Here is a 16,309-nt window from a genome sequence, read left to right on the forward strand (position 1 = left end):
AGAGTGGTAGAGATGGAGGGAGAGAGTGGTAGAGATGGAGGGAGAGAGTGGTAGAGATGGAGGGAAAGAGAGAGCTGGAGGGAGAGAGTGGTAGAGATGGAGGGAGAGAGTGGTAGAGATGGAGAGAGAGAGTGGTAGAGATGGAGGGAGAGAGTGGTAGAGATGGAGGGAGAGAGTGGTAGAGATGGAGGGAGAGAGAGCTGGAGGAGAGAGTGGTAGAGATGGAGGGAGAGAGTGGTATAGATGGAGGGAGAGAGTGGTAGAGATGGAGGGAGAGAGTGGTAGAGATGGAGGGAGAGAGTGGTAGAGATGGAGGGAGAGAGTGGTATAGATGGAGGGAGAGAGTGGTAGAGATGGAGGGAGAGAGTGGTAGAGATGGAGAGAGAGAGTGGTAGAGATGGAGGAGAGAGTGGTAGAGATGGAGGGAGAGAGTGGTAGAGATGGAGGGAGAGAGTGGTAGAGATGGAGGGAGAGAGTGGTAGAGATGGAGGGAGAGAGTGGTAGAGATGGAGGGAGAGAGTGGTAGAGATGGAGGGAGAGAGTGGTAGAGATGGAGGGAGAGAGTGGTAGAGATGGAGGGAGAGAGTGGTAGAGATGGAGGGAGAGAGTGGTAGAGATGGAGGGAGAGAGTGGTAGAGATGGAGGGAGAGAGTGGTATAGATGGAGGGAGAGAGTGGTAGAGATGGAGGGAGAGAGTGGTAGAGATGGAGGGAGAGAGTGGTAGAGATGGAGGGAGAGAGTGGTAGAGATGGAGGGAGAGAGAGAGCTGGAGGGAGAGAGAGTGGTAGAGATGGAGGGAGAGAGTGGTAGAGATGGAGGGAGAGAGTGGTAGAGATGGAGGAAAGAGAGAGCTGGAGGGAGAGAGTGGTAGAGATGGAGGGAGAGAAAGAGATGGAGGGAGAGAGTGGTAGAGATGGAGGGAGAGAGTGGTAGAGATGGAGGGAAAGAGAGAGCTGGAGGGAGAGAGTGGTAGAGATGGAGGGAGAGAGAGTGGTAGAGATGGAGAGAGAGAGTGGTAGAGATGGAGGGAGAGAAAGAGATGGAGGGAGAGAGAGAGAGAGAGCTGGAGGGAGAGAGTGGTATAGATGGAGGGGAGAGTGGTAGAGATGGGAGAGAGAGTGGTATAGATGGAGGGAGAGAGTGGTATAGATGGAGGGAGAGAGTGGTAGAGATGGAGGAGAGAGAGAGAGATGGTAGAGATGGAGGGAGAGAGAGCTGGAGGGAGAGAGTGGTATAGATGGAGGGAGAGAGTGGTAGAGATGGAGGAGAGAGTGGTAGAGATGGAGAGAGAGAGTGGTAGAGATGGAGGGAGAGAGTGGTAGAGATGGAGGGAGAGAGTGGTAGAGATGGAGGGAGAGAGTGGTAGAGATGGAGGGAGAGAGTGGTAGAGATGGAGGGAGAGAGTGGTAGAGATGGAGGGAGAGAGTGGTATAGATGGAGGGAGAGAGTGGTAGAGATGGAGGGAGAGAGTGGTAGAGATGGAGGGAGAGCGTGGTAGAGATGGAGGGAGAGAGTGGTAGAGATGGAGGGAGAGAGAGAGCTGGAGGGAGAGAGTGGTATAGATGGAGGGAGAGCGTGGTAGAGATGGAGGGAGAGAGTGGTAGAGATGGAGGGAGAGCGTGGTAGAGATGGAGGGAGAGAGTGGTAGAGATGGAGGGAGAGAGAGAGCTGGAGGGAGAGAGAGAGAGAGAGCTGGAGGGAGAGGTGGTATAGATGGAGGGAGAGCGTGGTAGAGAAGGAGGGAGAGAGTGGTATAGATGGAGGGAGAGAGAGAGCTGGAGGGAGAGAGTGGTAGAGATGGAGGGAGAGAAAGAGATGGAGGGAGAGAGAGTGGTAGAGATGGAGGGAGAGAAAGAGATGGAGGGAGAGAGAGAGAGAGAGCTGGAGGGAGAGAGAGTGGTAGAGATGGAGGGAGAGAGTGGTAGAGATGGAGGGAGAGAAAGAGATGGAGGGAGAGAGAGAGAGAGAGCTGGAGGGAGAGAGTGGTATAGATGGAGGGAGAGAGTGGTAGAGATGGAGGAGAGAGTGGTATAGATGGAGGGAGAGAGTGGTATAGATGGAGGGAGAGAGTGGTAGAGATGGAGGGAGAGAGTGGTAGAGATGGAGGGAGAGAGTGGTATAGATGGAGGGAGAGAGTGGTATAGATGGAGGAGAGAGTGGTAGAGATGGAGGGAGAGAGTGGTAGAGATGGAGGGAGAGAGTGGTAGAGATGGAGGGAGAGAGTGGTATAGATGGAGAGAGAGAGTGGTAGAGATGGAGGGAGAGAGTGGTATAGATGGAGAGAGAGAGTGGTAGAGATGGAGGGAGAGAGTGGTAGAGATGGAGGGAGAGAGTGGTATAGATGGAGAGAGAGAGTGGTAGAGATGGAGAGAGAGAGTGGTATAGATGGGGAGAGAGAGTGGTAGAGATGGAGGGAGAGAGTGGTATAGATGGAGAGAGAGAGTGGTAGAGATGGAGGGAGAGAGTGGTATAGATGGAGAGAGAGAGTGGTAGAGATGGAGGGAGAGAGTGGTATAGATGGAGGGAGAGCGTGGTAGAGATGGAGGGAGAGAAAGAGATGGAGGGAGAGAGTGGTATAGATGGAGGGAGAGAGTGGTAGAGATGGAGGGAGAGAGTGGTATAGATGGAGGGAGAGAGAGTGGTAGAGATGGAGGGAGAGAGTGGTAGAGATGGAGGGAGAGAGAGTGGTAGAGATGGAGGGAGAGAGTGGTAGAGATGGAGGGAGAGAGTGGTAGAGATGGAGGGAGAGAGAGAGAGTGGTAGAGATGGAGGGAGAGAGTGGTATAGATGGAGGGAGAGAGAGTGGTAGAGATGGAGGGAGAGAGTGGTAGAGATGGAGGGAGAGAGTGGTATAGATGGAGGGAGAGAGTGGTAGAGATGGAGGGAGAGAAAGAGATGGAGGGAGAGAGTGGTATAGATGGAGGGAGAGAGAGTGGTAGAGATGGAGGGAGAGAGAGTGGTAGAGATGGAGAGAGAGAGTGGTATAGATGGAGAGAGAGAGTGGTATAGATGGAGAGAGAGAGTGGTATAGATGGAGAGAGAGAGTGGTATAGATGGAGGGAGAGAGTGGTAGAGATGGAGGGAGAGAGAGTGGTAGAGATGGAGGGAGAGAGAGAGACAGTGACAGAGAGCGCTTTTCCCTCCCTCCCTCCCTCCCCCCTCCCTCCCTCCCTCCCTCCCTCCCTCCCTCCCTCCCTCCCTCCCTCCCTCCCCCTCCCTCCCTCCCTCCCTCTCTCTCTCTCTCTCTCTCTCTCTCTCTCTCTCTCTCTCTCTCTCTCTCTCTCTCTCTCTCTCTCTCCCTCCCTCTCTCCCACCTCACCTCCTGTTCCACTGGCGTGGCATCACACGTCTCTTTATGAGGTACCTCTCAAAGTTCATTTGCATCATCGCCTGTTCGTTGGCATTGCTGCCCTGCCTGCCCGCCGCACAGGGTCGACTACACTGCCACTTTTTGTGTTGCAAAAACGCTTCAGGAAAACCAATTATCATCCTCCCACTCAGTTGGCGAGGCTATGCCCGCAATATCATATCACTTTTAGGCCCTATTAGTTTTACGCTGGTGGATAAAAATTACCCCTGAATAATAACAGCCAAGGAGTTATGTTTAAATTAGTAATACGATGATGAACCAATTTGCAGCAACTCTTCCTCCTCGTTATTATGTGTTAATCAGCTATTTTAATGATGTTTTTCACCCGTTGATCCACATTCAATATTGATAGTTATTAGCAAGGCATGCTATTAGCTATCAGCAGAGGGTTGTGGCAATGGGACTATATCCCTGTATCTGACCAGGTGCTCAGTGTGTGTGTGTGTGTGTGTGTGTGTGTGTGTGTGTGTGTGTGTGTGTGTGTGTGTGTGTGTGTGTGTGTGTGTGTGTGTGTGTGTGTGTGTGTGTGTGTGTGTGTGTGTGTGTGTGTGTGTGTGTGTGTGTGTGTGTGTGTGTGTGTGACCTGTGGCTCCATCTGGTCAGCGGTCCTGCTGTGTGTGCACGGTAACTCTCAGCCCCCAATTCACAATCATGTTTGGCAATCAATTCCAGAGCCCTCTCCTCTGCTTCTTTATCTTCTCCTCCCTTCTCCTCTTCTCTCCTCCTCTCTCTATTTCTCTCCTTAACATTCCCAATGTGTCTCCTATTGGATTGTGCTCAGGGCTCCTGATTTTCTCTCTCTCTCTCTCTCTCTCTCTCTCTCTCTCTCTCTCTCTCTCTCTCTCTCTCTCTCTCTCTCTCTCTCTCTCTCTCTCTTCTCTCTTGCCAGCCATGCTGCGTACAAACATTTTCCCTGGTCCTGCCATTTCCACTTAGCATCTTCCATCAGACTTTCTCCACTGTGAAGTAATTGGCAGCGGGGGCAGACATTAGCATTTCCAGAGTTTTGGCAATGGAGGCTTAACTGGATGGGATAGCAGGAGGGTAGGACGTGTCCCGCATGCACAACCACGTCAATCTCAGTCTCCTCAGCCCTCAATGCTGAGGCACGATAGAGCAAGGCAAGACGCACCCTTCTGCCAAGTGTTTTTTTCGAGACACCTTTGGCTACTTCCTTTCGATAACAAGCATCAGAACCTTGATCTCTCTGTCATTACAAAACGTTCAGATATAAATTAATTGTCTAGAACAGAGATGATTCTGTGTCATGTAGAATTTAGAATCAGCTCTGTTCGTTCTATTTCTACTGTCTCTGATTCATTTAGCTAACGTCACAGAACACAACCATGCTCTGATCGTTGTCCCCATCCGAGGCATCCTTAAATGGGCTTAATCTTTCTCTATTTCCTGTTAAAAATATGTTGTGCTGTGCTTCCGCTACAGATAAATAAGTCATCCTACTCTACTCTGCCAAGAAGCTATTTCTCTGAAATAGAACAGAATGTAACATCAGTTCACAGTAACATTATTTAGGCTGGTTTTCATACAAGAACTGTCATAAGGTATTTGCCCATTGCCAGGATGAAAACGGCTCTAGCCTCATGTTCTCTTTCCTATTTCTGGAAGATGGCATTATCCTTCCCCACTTCCTTTAATAGCAAATTACATTCTGACATTCTGTTTCTGATAAAGTTTCATTTGGACGTTGGCACACAGACAGTCGATGCTCATGACGCCTCTACCTCGTTTGGTTTTGGCACTCAGAGCAGGGGCTTGTTCAACTGTGACATTCAGATTGGACTGTGTTGTGCAGAGCAGATAGGACTGTCTGTCATGCCATTGTGTCAGATCTATTCCTTTTATCTCTATCTGCGATGTTCAGAACATTTCACATCACTGAATACACCCCAGTCTGAAGATGGGGGGTGTCACATTATGAACGTCACAATGATAACTCACCACAGTCTAATCTCACAACACACACACACACACACACACACACACACACACACACACACACACACACACACACACACACACACACACACACACACACACACACACACACACACACACACACACACACACACACACACACACACACACACACACACACACACACACACACACACACACACACACACACACACACCTTCATTCTGAGCTATGGGAGTCTCTGCCTGGCCCCACAGATTAAAGTGTCAGTGATCACTGATGTGGAGAGAAGCTTGTCGTATTAGTTACATTCGGTCCTGTTCTTCTGTAGTCTCACCCGTAAGTCTTCAGCTCTGATATCACACCAACCAACATGGCTCCCCCGTGCAATAAATGCCAACATGCTGATTGGGAAATGTCCTGTGTTTTTGTGCCAGCTCGCTCACAGATAAGTTTGTTTACTTTCCTTACACATTCTAAGCGACATGGGAGTAGCTTCACATTTGGAAAACAAGTAACATTTAATTATGTGCAGGGTAAAGAATGAACAAACATATATTCAGTCTGCCAGTCAGAGACTGCTCTCTCTCTCTCTCTGTCTCTGTCTCTGTCTCTGTCTCTGTCTCTCTCTGTCTCTCTCTGTCTCTCTCTGTCTCTCTCTGTCTCTCTCTCTCTCTCTCTCTCTCTCTCTCTCTCTCTCTCTCTCTCTCTCTCTCTCTCTCTCTCTCTCTCTCTCTCTCTCTGTCTCTCTCTGTCTCTCTCGCTGTCGCTGTCTCTCTGTCTCTTTGTCTCTCTGTCTCTGTCTCTCTCTCTCTGTCTCTCTGTCTCTGTCTCTCTCTCTCTGTCTCTCTGTCTCTGTCTCTGTCTCTGTCTCTGTCTCTCTGTCTCTGTCTCTGTCTCTCTCTCTCTCTCTCTCTCTCTCTCTCTCTCTCTCTCTCTCTCTCTCTCTCTCTCTCTCTGTCTCTCTCTGTCTCTCTCGCTGTCGCTGTCTCTCTGTCTCTTTGTCTCTTTGTCTCTCTGTCTCTGTCTCTCTCTCCCTCTCTCTCCCGGCTTGGTGGACAAGAACCAACAGACCCTGCTGGCTTTTAAATTCGTCCATTTTAATTGGCTGTGAACTGATAGAGCTGTCTCCTGACAGGTGGCCTCGGCAGATGGCCTCGTCCAATGGGCTGTGTCGCTACGGCGCCCGCATCGACTGCTGCTGGGGATGGACCCGGCGCTCCTGGGGCCACTGCCAACGTGAGTAGTGCCAACTCTACCGTGCCCGCTGCTGGGTTAGGGTTACCGGGGGCAACCAGGGTTTCCGACAGGGGTTGCCGTGGGTTACCTGGGTGTAGCTGCTGGGATCTAACCACAATTAGGATGTAGAAAGAGGATTAAACACCTGTCGAGAATCAATCAAATGTATTTATAAAGCCCCTTTTTACATCAGCCAATGTCACAAAGTGCTATAAAGAAGACATATAGTAACTAAGGGCTCTGAAACACACACTCTACCAACGAGCACACGGAACACACACTTGTTCATAGGCACATACGTGGACGTACACACACACAAAGTGAAAAATAAACTTGACATTTTCACTGCTGCTTTTGAGTTTTCCGTGTTTTGGGGGAACGATATTCTAGCCGTAAATAATGCTCTAGTGAGCAGATTCCCATTATACGCTTGTAGCCATGTAAACAGATAATTGTAAATGATTGCTGTGAGTGTATATTTAGTAAATGTCATGTAATGTATATGTAAATGCAGGTGTGCAGGGAATCAATTTGGTGACATGTTGAGTAAATCCAGTCATGGATTCAGAGGATGCCCCTACTAGAATGAGCCTACTGTAAATATACCTTGTTTTGCTAGAATGAGCCTACTGTAGCCTCAATATACCTCTTTTTACTAGAATGAACCTACTGTAGCCTCAATATACCTCGTTTTGCTAGAATGAGCCTACTGTAGCCTCAATATACCTCGTTTTACTAGAATGAGCCTACTATAGACTCAATATACCTCGTTTTACTAGAATGAGCCTACTGTAGCCTCAATATACCTTGTTTTACTAGAATGAGCCTACTGTAGCCTCAATATACCTTGTTTTACTAGAATGAGCCTACTGTAGCCTCAATATACCTCGTTTTACTAGAATGAGCCTACTGTAGCCTCAATATACCTCGTTTTACTAGAATGAGCCTACTGTAGCCTCAATATACCTCGTTTTACTAGAATGAGCCTACAGTAGCCTCAATATACCTCATTTTATTAGAATGAACACATTTTTGTGCAACAGTATTACATTATACCACCGTCTGATATTATATTGACCCTTAATAAAATATCTAGCCCTATGGACAAATATTGACTCTTATGGAAACAGAGAAGTATTGGCTGCTGCCATACTGTGTAATTATATCCTGCAGAGATGTGTGAATGATATTAATAGGGAGCTCTGAAAGTGTCGAGCAGCCTGACAAATGGGAGATACACTGCATGGCTTGCTGCACACATGATGGTACAGCTGTTGCTTCGGCTGCGGAAGTGTGATGGGTGACACAACGGGCTTACTTACGCACAACATGTAGAGAGTAGACGGAGAGAGGCTGGGCTGCATGTTGGCTCCGTCTCTGTCAATCTACTAACCTGGAAGCCTGGGGGTGGGGAGGGGTTATAATGCTTTCATGTCATCGTCATTATACTTCACATCACCTTCATAACCTTTCACCTCATATGCATTTTGTTTAGCTCTTTTGTTGTTGTTGTTTTTTTGCTAATCACTTGTCATGACTCATGCTATAATCATGCTAGAGTTTTTGGTGTTTGTTCATGTTGTCGTTTTTAGACGAAACTAAAATGTCACACTGCTGGTCCCTGTCCAAAGGTATTTACTTCACGCTGAGCTCTATTGTTTCCGTTTGGCACTGGGCCTTCCATTGGATGCCCTGTTATGGTTGCCTGGTCCCAGATCTGTTTGTGTTGTCCTACAATGACCAGAGAAGCTATCAAGACAGTACATACTGACCTGGGAGAAGGCTACTGTAATGGTGACCCACTTATTGCCCTTTCGTTCTCCCCTAGGCGAGGGTGTTGAGCTCAATAACCTTCACTTAGTTTAGGTTTGGCATCAGGCCCTCCTTTCAGACACTCTGTTATGGTGGTCGACCTCGTTCCCTTCCCTTCTCCCCTAGGTGAGAGTGTTAATGTTGAGTTGAGTAACCTTAGGCCCACTTATCGTGTCAGATTAACATTCTGCCTCGCCGCCAGCTGACTCTCCTCTCCTCTTTATCCCTCGCTCCTCATTTGAGGTGAAAAGAAAAACAGAATATGGTAATTGCATTCTCACATAGACCCTAGCTTGAGAAAAACAAGTTATGGTAATGACATAGCGACTCAGACTTAGAGCCAGACCAAGACTGTGCTGGGAGGGAACTCAAGAGACGAGGCTCAAGACAAAGCGGCAGAAATGGATGCTTTTGTGGTTGCTATTATTTGTGACGGCTAAGGCCCCAACATGTTGCTAGGCTAGTTAGCTAAGAGCTCTGCTGTCGTGTTGGCAGGAATCCCTGTCCTCCCCAACATGTTGCTAGGCTAGTTAGCTAAGAGCTCTGCTGTCGTGTTGGCAGGAATCCCTGTCCTCCCCAACATGTTGCTAGGCTAGTTAGCTAAGAGCTCTGCTGTCGTGTTGGCAGGAATCCCTGTCCTCCCCAACATGTTGCAAGGCTAGTTAGCTAAGAGCTCTGCTGTCGTGTTGGCAGGAATCCCTGTCCTCCCCAACATGTTGCTAGGCTAGTTAGCTAAGAGCTCTGCTGTCGTGTTGGCAGGAATCCCTGTCCTCCCCAACATGTTGCTAGGCTAGTTAGCTAAGAGCTCTGCTGTCGTGTTGGCAGGAATCCCTGTACTCCCCAACATGTTGCTAGGCTAGTTAGCTAAGAGCTCTGCTGTCGTGTTGGCAGGAATCCCTGTCCTCCCAACATGTTGCTAGGCTAGTTAGCTAAGAGCTCTGCTGTCGTGTTGGCAGGAATCCCTGTCCTCCCCAACATGTTGCTAGGCTAGTTAGCTAAGAGCTCTGCTGTCGTGTTGGCAGGAATCCCTGTCCTCCCCAACATGTTGCTAGGCTAGTTAGCTAAGAGCTCTGCTGTCGTGTTGGCAGGAATCCCTGTCCTCCCCAACATGTTGCTAGGCTAGTTAGCTAAGAGCTCTGCTGTCGTGTTGGCAGGAATCCCTGTACTCAATACGTGTTGATTCCTAGTCATTTTGGGCTTGGCTCAGGTCCTCCCAGCTGTCCATGTTGGATCAGTCAGGAAGAGGAAGTTAGCTCCGTTTCTAGAGTAGACAGAATATAACATCATATATCAGACCAAATATTTGTTTTATCCTGTTTGGGTTTAGCTCCATCCTCTGCGTTGATTTGAAATGAATTGACAGGTGAAAACAATATGGTGGAATCAAGCCCATCATAAGGCTGTCTTTCACCTGGTCAGTTCTCTCAGATCAGTGCAATGAAGGAGAAAACAGGAGGCAAGGAGAGGACAGTGTTTCTAGACAATTGAGAAATACACAAGATCTACAGTGACAGGGATTAGTAGAGTAATCCGTGTTTCCGCTTGACGTTTGATTGACATGTTGAAGTCCTTTGGGTGAGTAGATACCTTTGACAGGACCTTGTTTCTGTTCATTAAACAGCAGTGTGTTTATCTGTCTGTTTTCTCTAACACTGTTCCAAAGTACCCATCAGGAGTCTCACACATTCCATGTCAAGTACGAGAAAACGTTGAGTTCATCTCGGAGAGTCGTCCCCCCTCTCGGCAAAAGCTACTTTTACCCACCACCTGTTTTTGAAGGAAACCGTATCGTTTTCCCACCAGCCATCCGTCTCAGACGTTGTGATAAATCAATGCCATAGGAGAAAAACCAGAATGTTCGCTAACGCCTTCAAATGCCCCCGACCGAGCGTACCACACGAGTCCAATCACTCGAGACCTCAATCAGTACTCCATCATGTTGCCACAGGGCTGATTTAAACTTCGGAGACGGAGGGAGGCCAGTCGTCATGGATTACAGATTACACCACTGCAGTTCTGGGGCCCCAGAGATTAGATTGGTGGTGCTATCGGGTTCTGGCTGTCTCCAGCCCTGCAAGAGTTCAGTGATCGGTCTGGGTGACTGCTCACAAAGAATGGAGAACTGGAATGGGTCTGCCCCGAATTTAAAGCTCCCTGTCCCCAGAACTGAGAGAGAGAGAGGAGAGATGGGAGAGGGCGTGAGTGAGTAGAGATAGACAGAGAGTGACAGAGAGAAATGGAGAAGGAGAGAGATGGTGGAGAGAGAGGAGAGAGCAAGAGAGAGAGAGAGAGAGAGAGGGACAGAAAGAGAGAAACGAGAGGAAGAAAGAGAAAGCGAGAGATTTATTATAGGCCAAGCATTTCCATTGGTACGACACTGACATGTTATGCGATTGGGTGGTTTAAATCACAGGCAGCGTTACTTTACTTTATCCAAGTGCCACCATAAACAGAGATGCATTTGCCTTGCTAAGCATCTGCAGTATATCTCCGATGATTACATACACATCAGAATGTCCCTCAGGTTTAACTCACAGTCAGGATGAGAATAGACCACTGGCAAATCAACAAGTTTTTCTTAGTCCTCATGTCCTAGTCGTTTAGTCATAACAAGCTCTCGGATTATGGCAAAGAGCTGCAATTAATCAAACCAACACTAAACAAATGACAGTGATTTTTTAAATGAATTTAATCAAATTGAAGCCTCCTCAGTTGCATCATATTCCATCTCTCTCATTCTCTCTCTCATTCTCTCTCTCTCTCTTTCTCCTTTCTCTCTCTCGCTCTCCCTACAGAAGGAATCCCAAATGAACTCTCTCCTACCGGTCTATTGCTTTGATCCCGGATTTTGGAAAGAAATCCAAGAGGATACCGATCTTCAGTGCAGTTTTGCCTGAGACTGTTTAGTCGGTTTCCCTCTCGAAGTACAAAGTAGCTTGGATTAGGAGAGGACTTTTAATTGGTAATGGAAGCCAATGAGTGAGTGACAAAATGGGTAAACTGATACAGTTTAACCAAAACCCTGGCCGTGACCCTTCACCCTGAGGGTTGAGGATAGGCAAGAAAACACATTTCCAAATATAGGACAAATTTAAGCACCCATTAAATAATAAAAGTCTTAAATAGCTTCTCTTTGTCTCGTTTTCTTCAAGGCCACTGATCTGCTATTAGCTGGATGGGGGAAATCCATTCAATAGAAACTTAATCATGTAGTTTGATCTGTTAGTGGTAATGAGGTTAGTAAGAGACAAGGAAGGTAAGGTAATAAAAAGTACATGGATTCTGAAAGGGAGAAATCAATAGATTGTGTTTCAATTCAACGTGGGCCTAGGAAGGATCAAATACTTTGTCAAATATCAATCTGTTCATACCTAAGCACTTGTATCAATTATTTGTCAGACACAGAAAAATATGCTGCGGCCTCCTTCAAAATGTGGTGACGGTGGTGGTATTTTTATCCATCAAAGGAATGGAGGAGGATATTGAATTGAACATCACAGAATCTGCATCCTGTGTGTTAGAAGAAAACGCCTTGTCTTTCTCCTCTTGGCTTGTGATGGGAACGTTCCACAAATATGCAATTAGCCAGCATGATGCCACGTGGTATCTCTGCGGAACCACGGCACAATTTGACCATCAATGTTACTAATTAAACTATCTAAACTCCAATTTGTAAACATTTTTCAAACATAGCTATTAGCTGCTGGCAACATTGCGTGATGAGAAGCATCCATTCTCCATGGTGCTTATGCTAACTGCCATTTAAATTGAATTTTCACTTCGTTTCCCATTGACATCAATGCATTACTAGACTTAAGTGGAAGTTGGAATTCACCCTGTGCTTACATTTAGTGTGATTGATCTAAACTTGAATTTGTAAGCATGTTCAAGATGTAGCTACTAGCTACATTGCATGTTGCGAAGGGGACGTGACATCCGACGCCCATTCTCTGTGGTTGTAACCATGTAATGTGTGTGACTCCTCGTGTTGCTTTGTGCATCATTTCAAGAATGCTTTACTCGTCAAAAAGAGCACGGCTCTCTGGCTCTCTCACGCCATGATTCTGTTCTCTCATCCAACCAAGACAAAACGCTGGAATGTTCTTTTCTTTGTGTTTGCACATTTGTTTTGCAGCAGGCGTCTTCGCTCTAACCCACAGAGTAGTCGGGAGAATACGGTGTCCGCCACAAGGTCAGCTGCTCCACATATTTCTTTCAAATAATTATTGGCAAGACGAGGTCCTGGAGGCAGCGAGGCAGACACATCCTCTGAATCCTGGCTTCACTGATTTATTAATAGTCACCCCCCCCCCTTCTCCCTCATCCTCCAACCTTCCCCATCCCCTTGGCAAAGAAATATCTCCTCCCCTTCTGGCTTGAGAACTCTGGTGCTGCAGCCACCGTTTGGCGTTCACACCAGCAACTTGACTGAGAGCTATGTGATGATGCCCTCAGATGGCTAAGTGTTAGTTATTCATTTCCTGTGTGTTTGATATCCTCATATAAACTATATACAGCTGCCTAGTTAGTACATGAAAACTTCCTCAACCAAGAGCCTATGTAAAATAATTGTAGTTCAATGTAGATCTTCCAAATGGTACGTTTACATCAGTGATGGCAGATTATGTGTTGTTTCAGTCGGGGTCTCAATTTACTGTTGCAAGTTAAAATAGTAGAATAAACAAGGTGCAATGAAAAAATGTGGTTGTGCATCAGGAGTTTTTCTCTTGTTATGTCAGTCACTGATAGTCACTCAATTAGCCCACGTCAGCGAAAGTATTTCAGAATGGTAAGTTAGTCTAGCGGCCAGCTATCTAAACTTAGTAATCATGGTGGAATTACCAGCCGGGGGGCCCCCATTGATTTTTGTTATTCAGTCTTACTCAGAAACACTATCATATTAAAAACTGCAAGCAAATTCTCTACACCCTGTGGCAAACTGCGTAGAAGTTTAGGAAATGATATGTAAAATAGCTCATTTTCCTCTCTGCCCTATGGCAAAATGTGTAGAATTGCACGAAATTAACTCCGTTGTCAGATAACGGAATGCTAAAATGTTTTTTCTAGCAATACATGTATGTCAAGCAGTACAGTAAAAAAATATCCAGCTTTTCTTCTACCCGAATACAATGATTTTGACAATATCATATACTGTATCTTACTTAACATATGAACTGTCTTTTCCAAACACTGGCAAGTTACAGTAGTTAGTGAAATGTAGCTGGAGCTACAACTTCCTCATTCCAATGTAGTTCACAAACATCTGACCCCCAGAGACCAAATATCTCGATTTGATTGACCGTAGGATTGAACTTGATGATTATAAACTAATATTAGAGGCTAAAACTGCCGTCAAAATGTTCTTTGGGGATGGGGGTTGTTCTGGCGATTGTAATTTACATAGGCTTACTAGGCCAGACCAGGGCTTTTGGCACTGCTAGGTTGCTAGCAGCAGCTGACCAGCAGAGCTTGTGACTTCAGGCTCCAGTCTGGACACTGTGGGCCTGATCCTTAGATGGGCTCTAAGGATGGATGGCCAGAGGAATGCCTGATGCAAACTGGTGTGAAGGGGTGTCATCAGTAGGTATTCAGGGAACGAGAAGCGCGTTGAATTGGAGCATGTAGTTGCTCCTCTGCGGTTGCGGCGGCCATTTTTAGTTCCTCATGTGGTTTGATGTGGTCTAATGAACACAGGGTATTTCCCTGGGCCACACCGCAGATTTAAAAAGACCAACCTTTCTTTGAACCCAACAGCCTTGGATGGGTTACTTCTGAGCATGCTTGTCCTCATACTACCCTCTGTGGAAAAACTTAAAATAAAACCACTCACAGCTCGTGACAGTGACCGTGTCAGCTGTATTAATAAATGATTTCAATTGGCCCAAATCGCTGACCAGATACAACATTTACACGTTTCCCTGATTCAACTCCCCCCGCCAAAATATGTCGAACCTTTTTTCTTTTTAATCAGGGGCGTAATCTAGAGGTTTCACAGCTCACCTGCGTCCTCGCGTTAACACCCTATCTCATATATCCCAGGTTTGGAAAATGGGCTAACGCTGTCTTGTCTATTAGGTTACACATTCTAATAAAGTGGAATGAGACTACACAATGCTATCTCCTCCAGCTAAAGGAATCCCCACTAATGGCTGTGAATTCAATATGAACAATGTTCCAAGCCGAAATATGAACACTATCCCTCTATCGCCTCCAACGCCCCATGCTCAAAGATTTAACCGCCGCAACGATACGCTTCATATAGCTACCTAATTCGATTTCAATTGACATTTTGTGAATGGGCATTTTGAGTAACCTATATACTGGTGTAGGATCTTAATTGGAGCGGTTTGCTACAGCAGGAGAACTATCCTGCAGCAACAGGAAATGTCAATTATTATGTGGATTTTTTTAGAGGTAGATACATTTTTTGTTAAGGAAAATCAAGTCTGAAATGTAAAAGGTTGTCACGGGCGTCCTCCTCTTCATCTGAAGAGGAGAGGCGAGAAGGATCGGAGGACCAAAATGCAGCGTTGTATGTGTTCATGATGAAATGTAATAAAGAAAACACTGAAACACACTATACAAAACAATAAACAAATAACGACCGTGAAGCTAAATGAGAACTGTGATGACACAAGCAATCAACATAGACTATCACCCACAAACAAACAGTGAAACCCAGGCTACCTAAGTATGATTCTCAATCAGAGACAACTAATGACATCTGCCTCTGATTGAGAACCATACTAGGCCGAAACATACAAATCCCCAAATCATAGAAAAACAAACATAGACTGCCCACCCCAACTCACGGCCTGACCATACTAAATAAATACAAAACAAAGGAAATAAAGGTCAGAATGTGACAAAGGTGAAAACTCTTAACGATGTGCCCTTGAGCAAGGCACTTAACCCTAATTGCTTTTGTATGTTGTTCTGGATAACACCATCTGCTAAATGACTAACATGTAAAGTATAAATTACAAACTTTAGAAGACGTAAGCCTTGAATACACTACAAGTGTACATTTTCCATGCTGTGCAGGAAAATTCTCAGCAACAAAGAGTGATCAAATTAAGATCATACACCTGTAGGGTGTACTTGCAATGCCAAAATTAAACTTTTCATGCTTGCTTATATCTTTATAGTTAAGCAATGCTCAGCTAGTCTTCTGTACAGTTCCGTTGTCTATTTCCACTAAGCATCAGTCATGATGTTGAGTCTCCACTCTTTCCCACTGAACCTCTACATTGTACTTCACATAATGATGGTATCAGGCACACAATAAATCTGTGACAAGATAAGCGAGCTCGCCCAGACGTGTCCAATCATGATGCACACACGCACACTCACCCCTTCTTCCTGCCACAAACACATATAACCCCCCGTCTCCATCTCCAACGAGCCTGATTGGTCCCTATTATGACGGACTTAATGAAGCTTTTAATGGAAATTAGTACCAGTTGGCTGAGGCCCCTGTATATCAGCCATGGTTAGTATGCTGCAGGTGAACACAGTGAGCAGCACAGTTAGACAGAACAGAAAGCAGAGCAAGCCTCCAGCTCTGTGCCTGCGTTCCAAATGGCACCATATTCCCTATGTAATGCACTACCTTGGAACAGGGTCAATTGAGCTCTGGTCAAAAGTAATGCACTATGAAGGGAATAGGGTAGCATTTGGGACTCGAGCGTCTCCAACACCAGAACACACAGAGATACTGTAAAGCATTACTATTACTAAGTCTTAATGCCTTCAGTTGCCCTAAACAACACTTCACACAATGGACAACCAGCAGTCAGAAAATATGATGTTTTATGTTGTTTCTACTGCCTGATACTGAACATAATGTTCAAGGCGTTTGCCTTTGTGTGCTTTAACGGCGTGCTAATAGTGAGCTATGAGGCTATTCGTTTAGTTTCGCTGTGTTGGCCGTTTCCCACCGTAAATATCAGT

General features: G+C 46.1%; 1 protein-coding gene across 8 annotated transcripts in view; it reads left to right on the plus strand.

Moving 5' to 3' along the window:
• Positions 1-16,309, plus strand: part of LOC124020727 (nephronectin-like) — a 70,212-nt gene that overhangs the window by 10,996 nt on the left and 42,907 nt on the right. For 3 of the 8 annotated variants that reach the window (XM_046335978.1, XM_046335981.1, XM_046335984.1), the window contains exons 2-3: positions 6,444-6,544; positions 12,492-12,548. In XM_046335978.1, the coding sequence (XP_046191934.1) occupies positions 6,444-6,544; positions 12,492-12,548 (158 nt within the window). The remainder of the gene's footprint in view (positions 1-6,443; positions 6,545-12,491; positions 12,549-16,309) is intronic. The other 5 variants (XM_046335980.1, XM_046335985.1, XM_046335983.1 and 2 more) reach the window with 2 other exon arrangements.

The sequence above is a fragment of the Oncorhynchus gorbuscha genome, unplaced genomic scaffold, assembly GCF_021184085.1.
Source record: "Oncorhynchus gorbuscha isolate QuinsamMale2020 ecotype Even-year unplaced genomic scaffold, OgorEven_v1.0 Un_scaffold_891, whole genome shotgun sequence".
Classification (NCBI taxonomy): domain Eukaryota; kingdom Metazoa; phylum Chordata; class Actinopteri; order Salmoniformes; family Salmonidae; genus Oncorhynchus; species Oncorhynchus gorbuscha.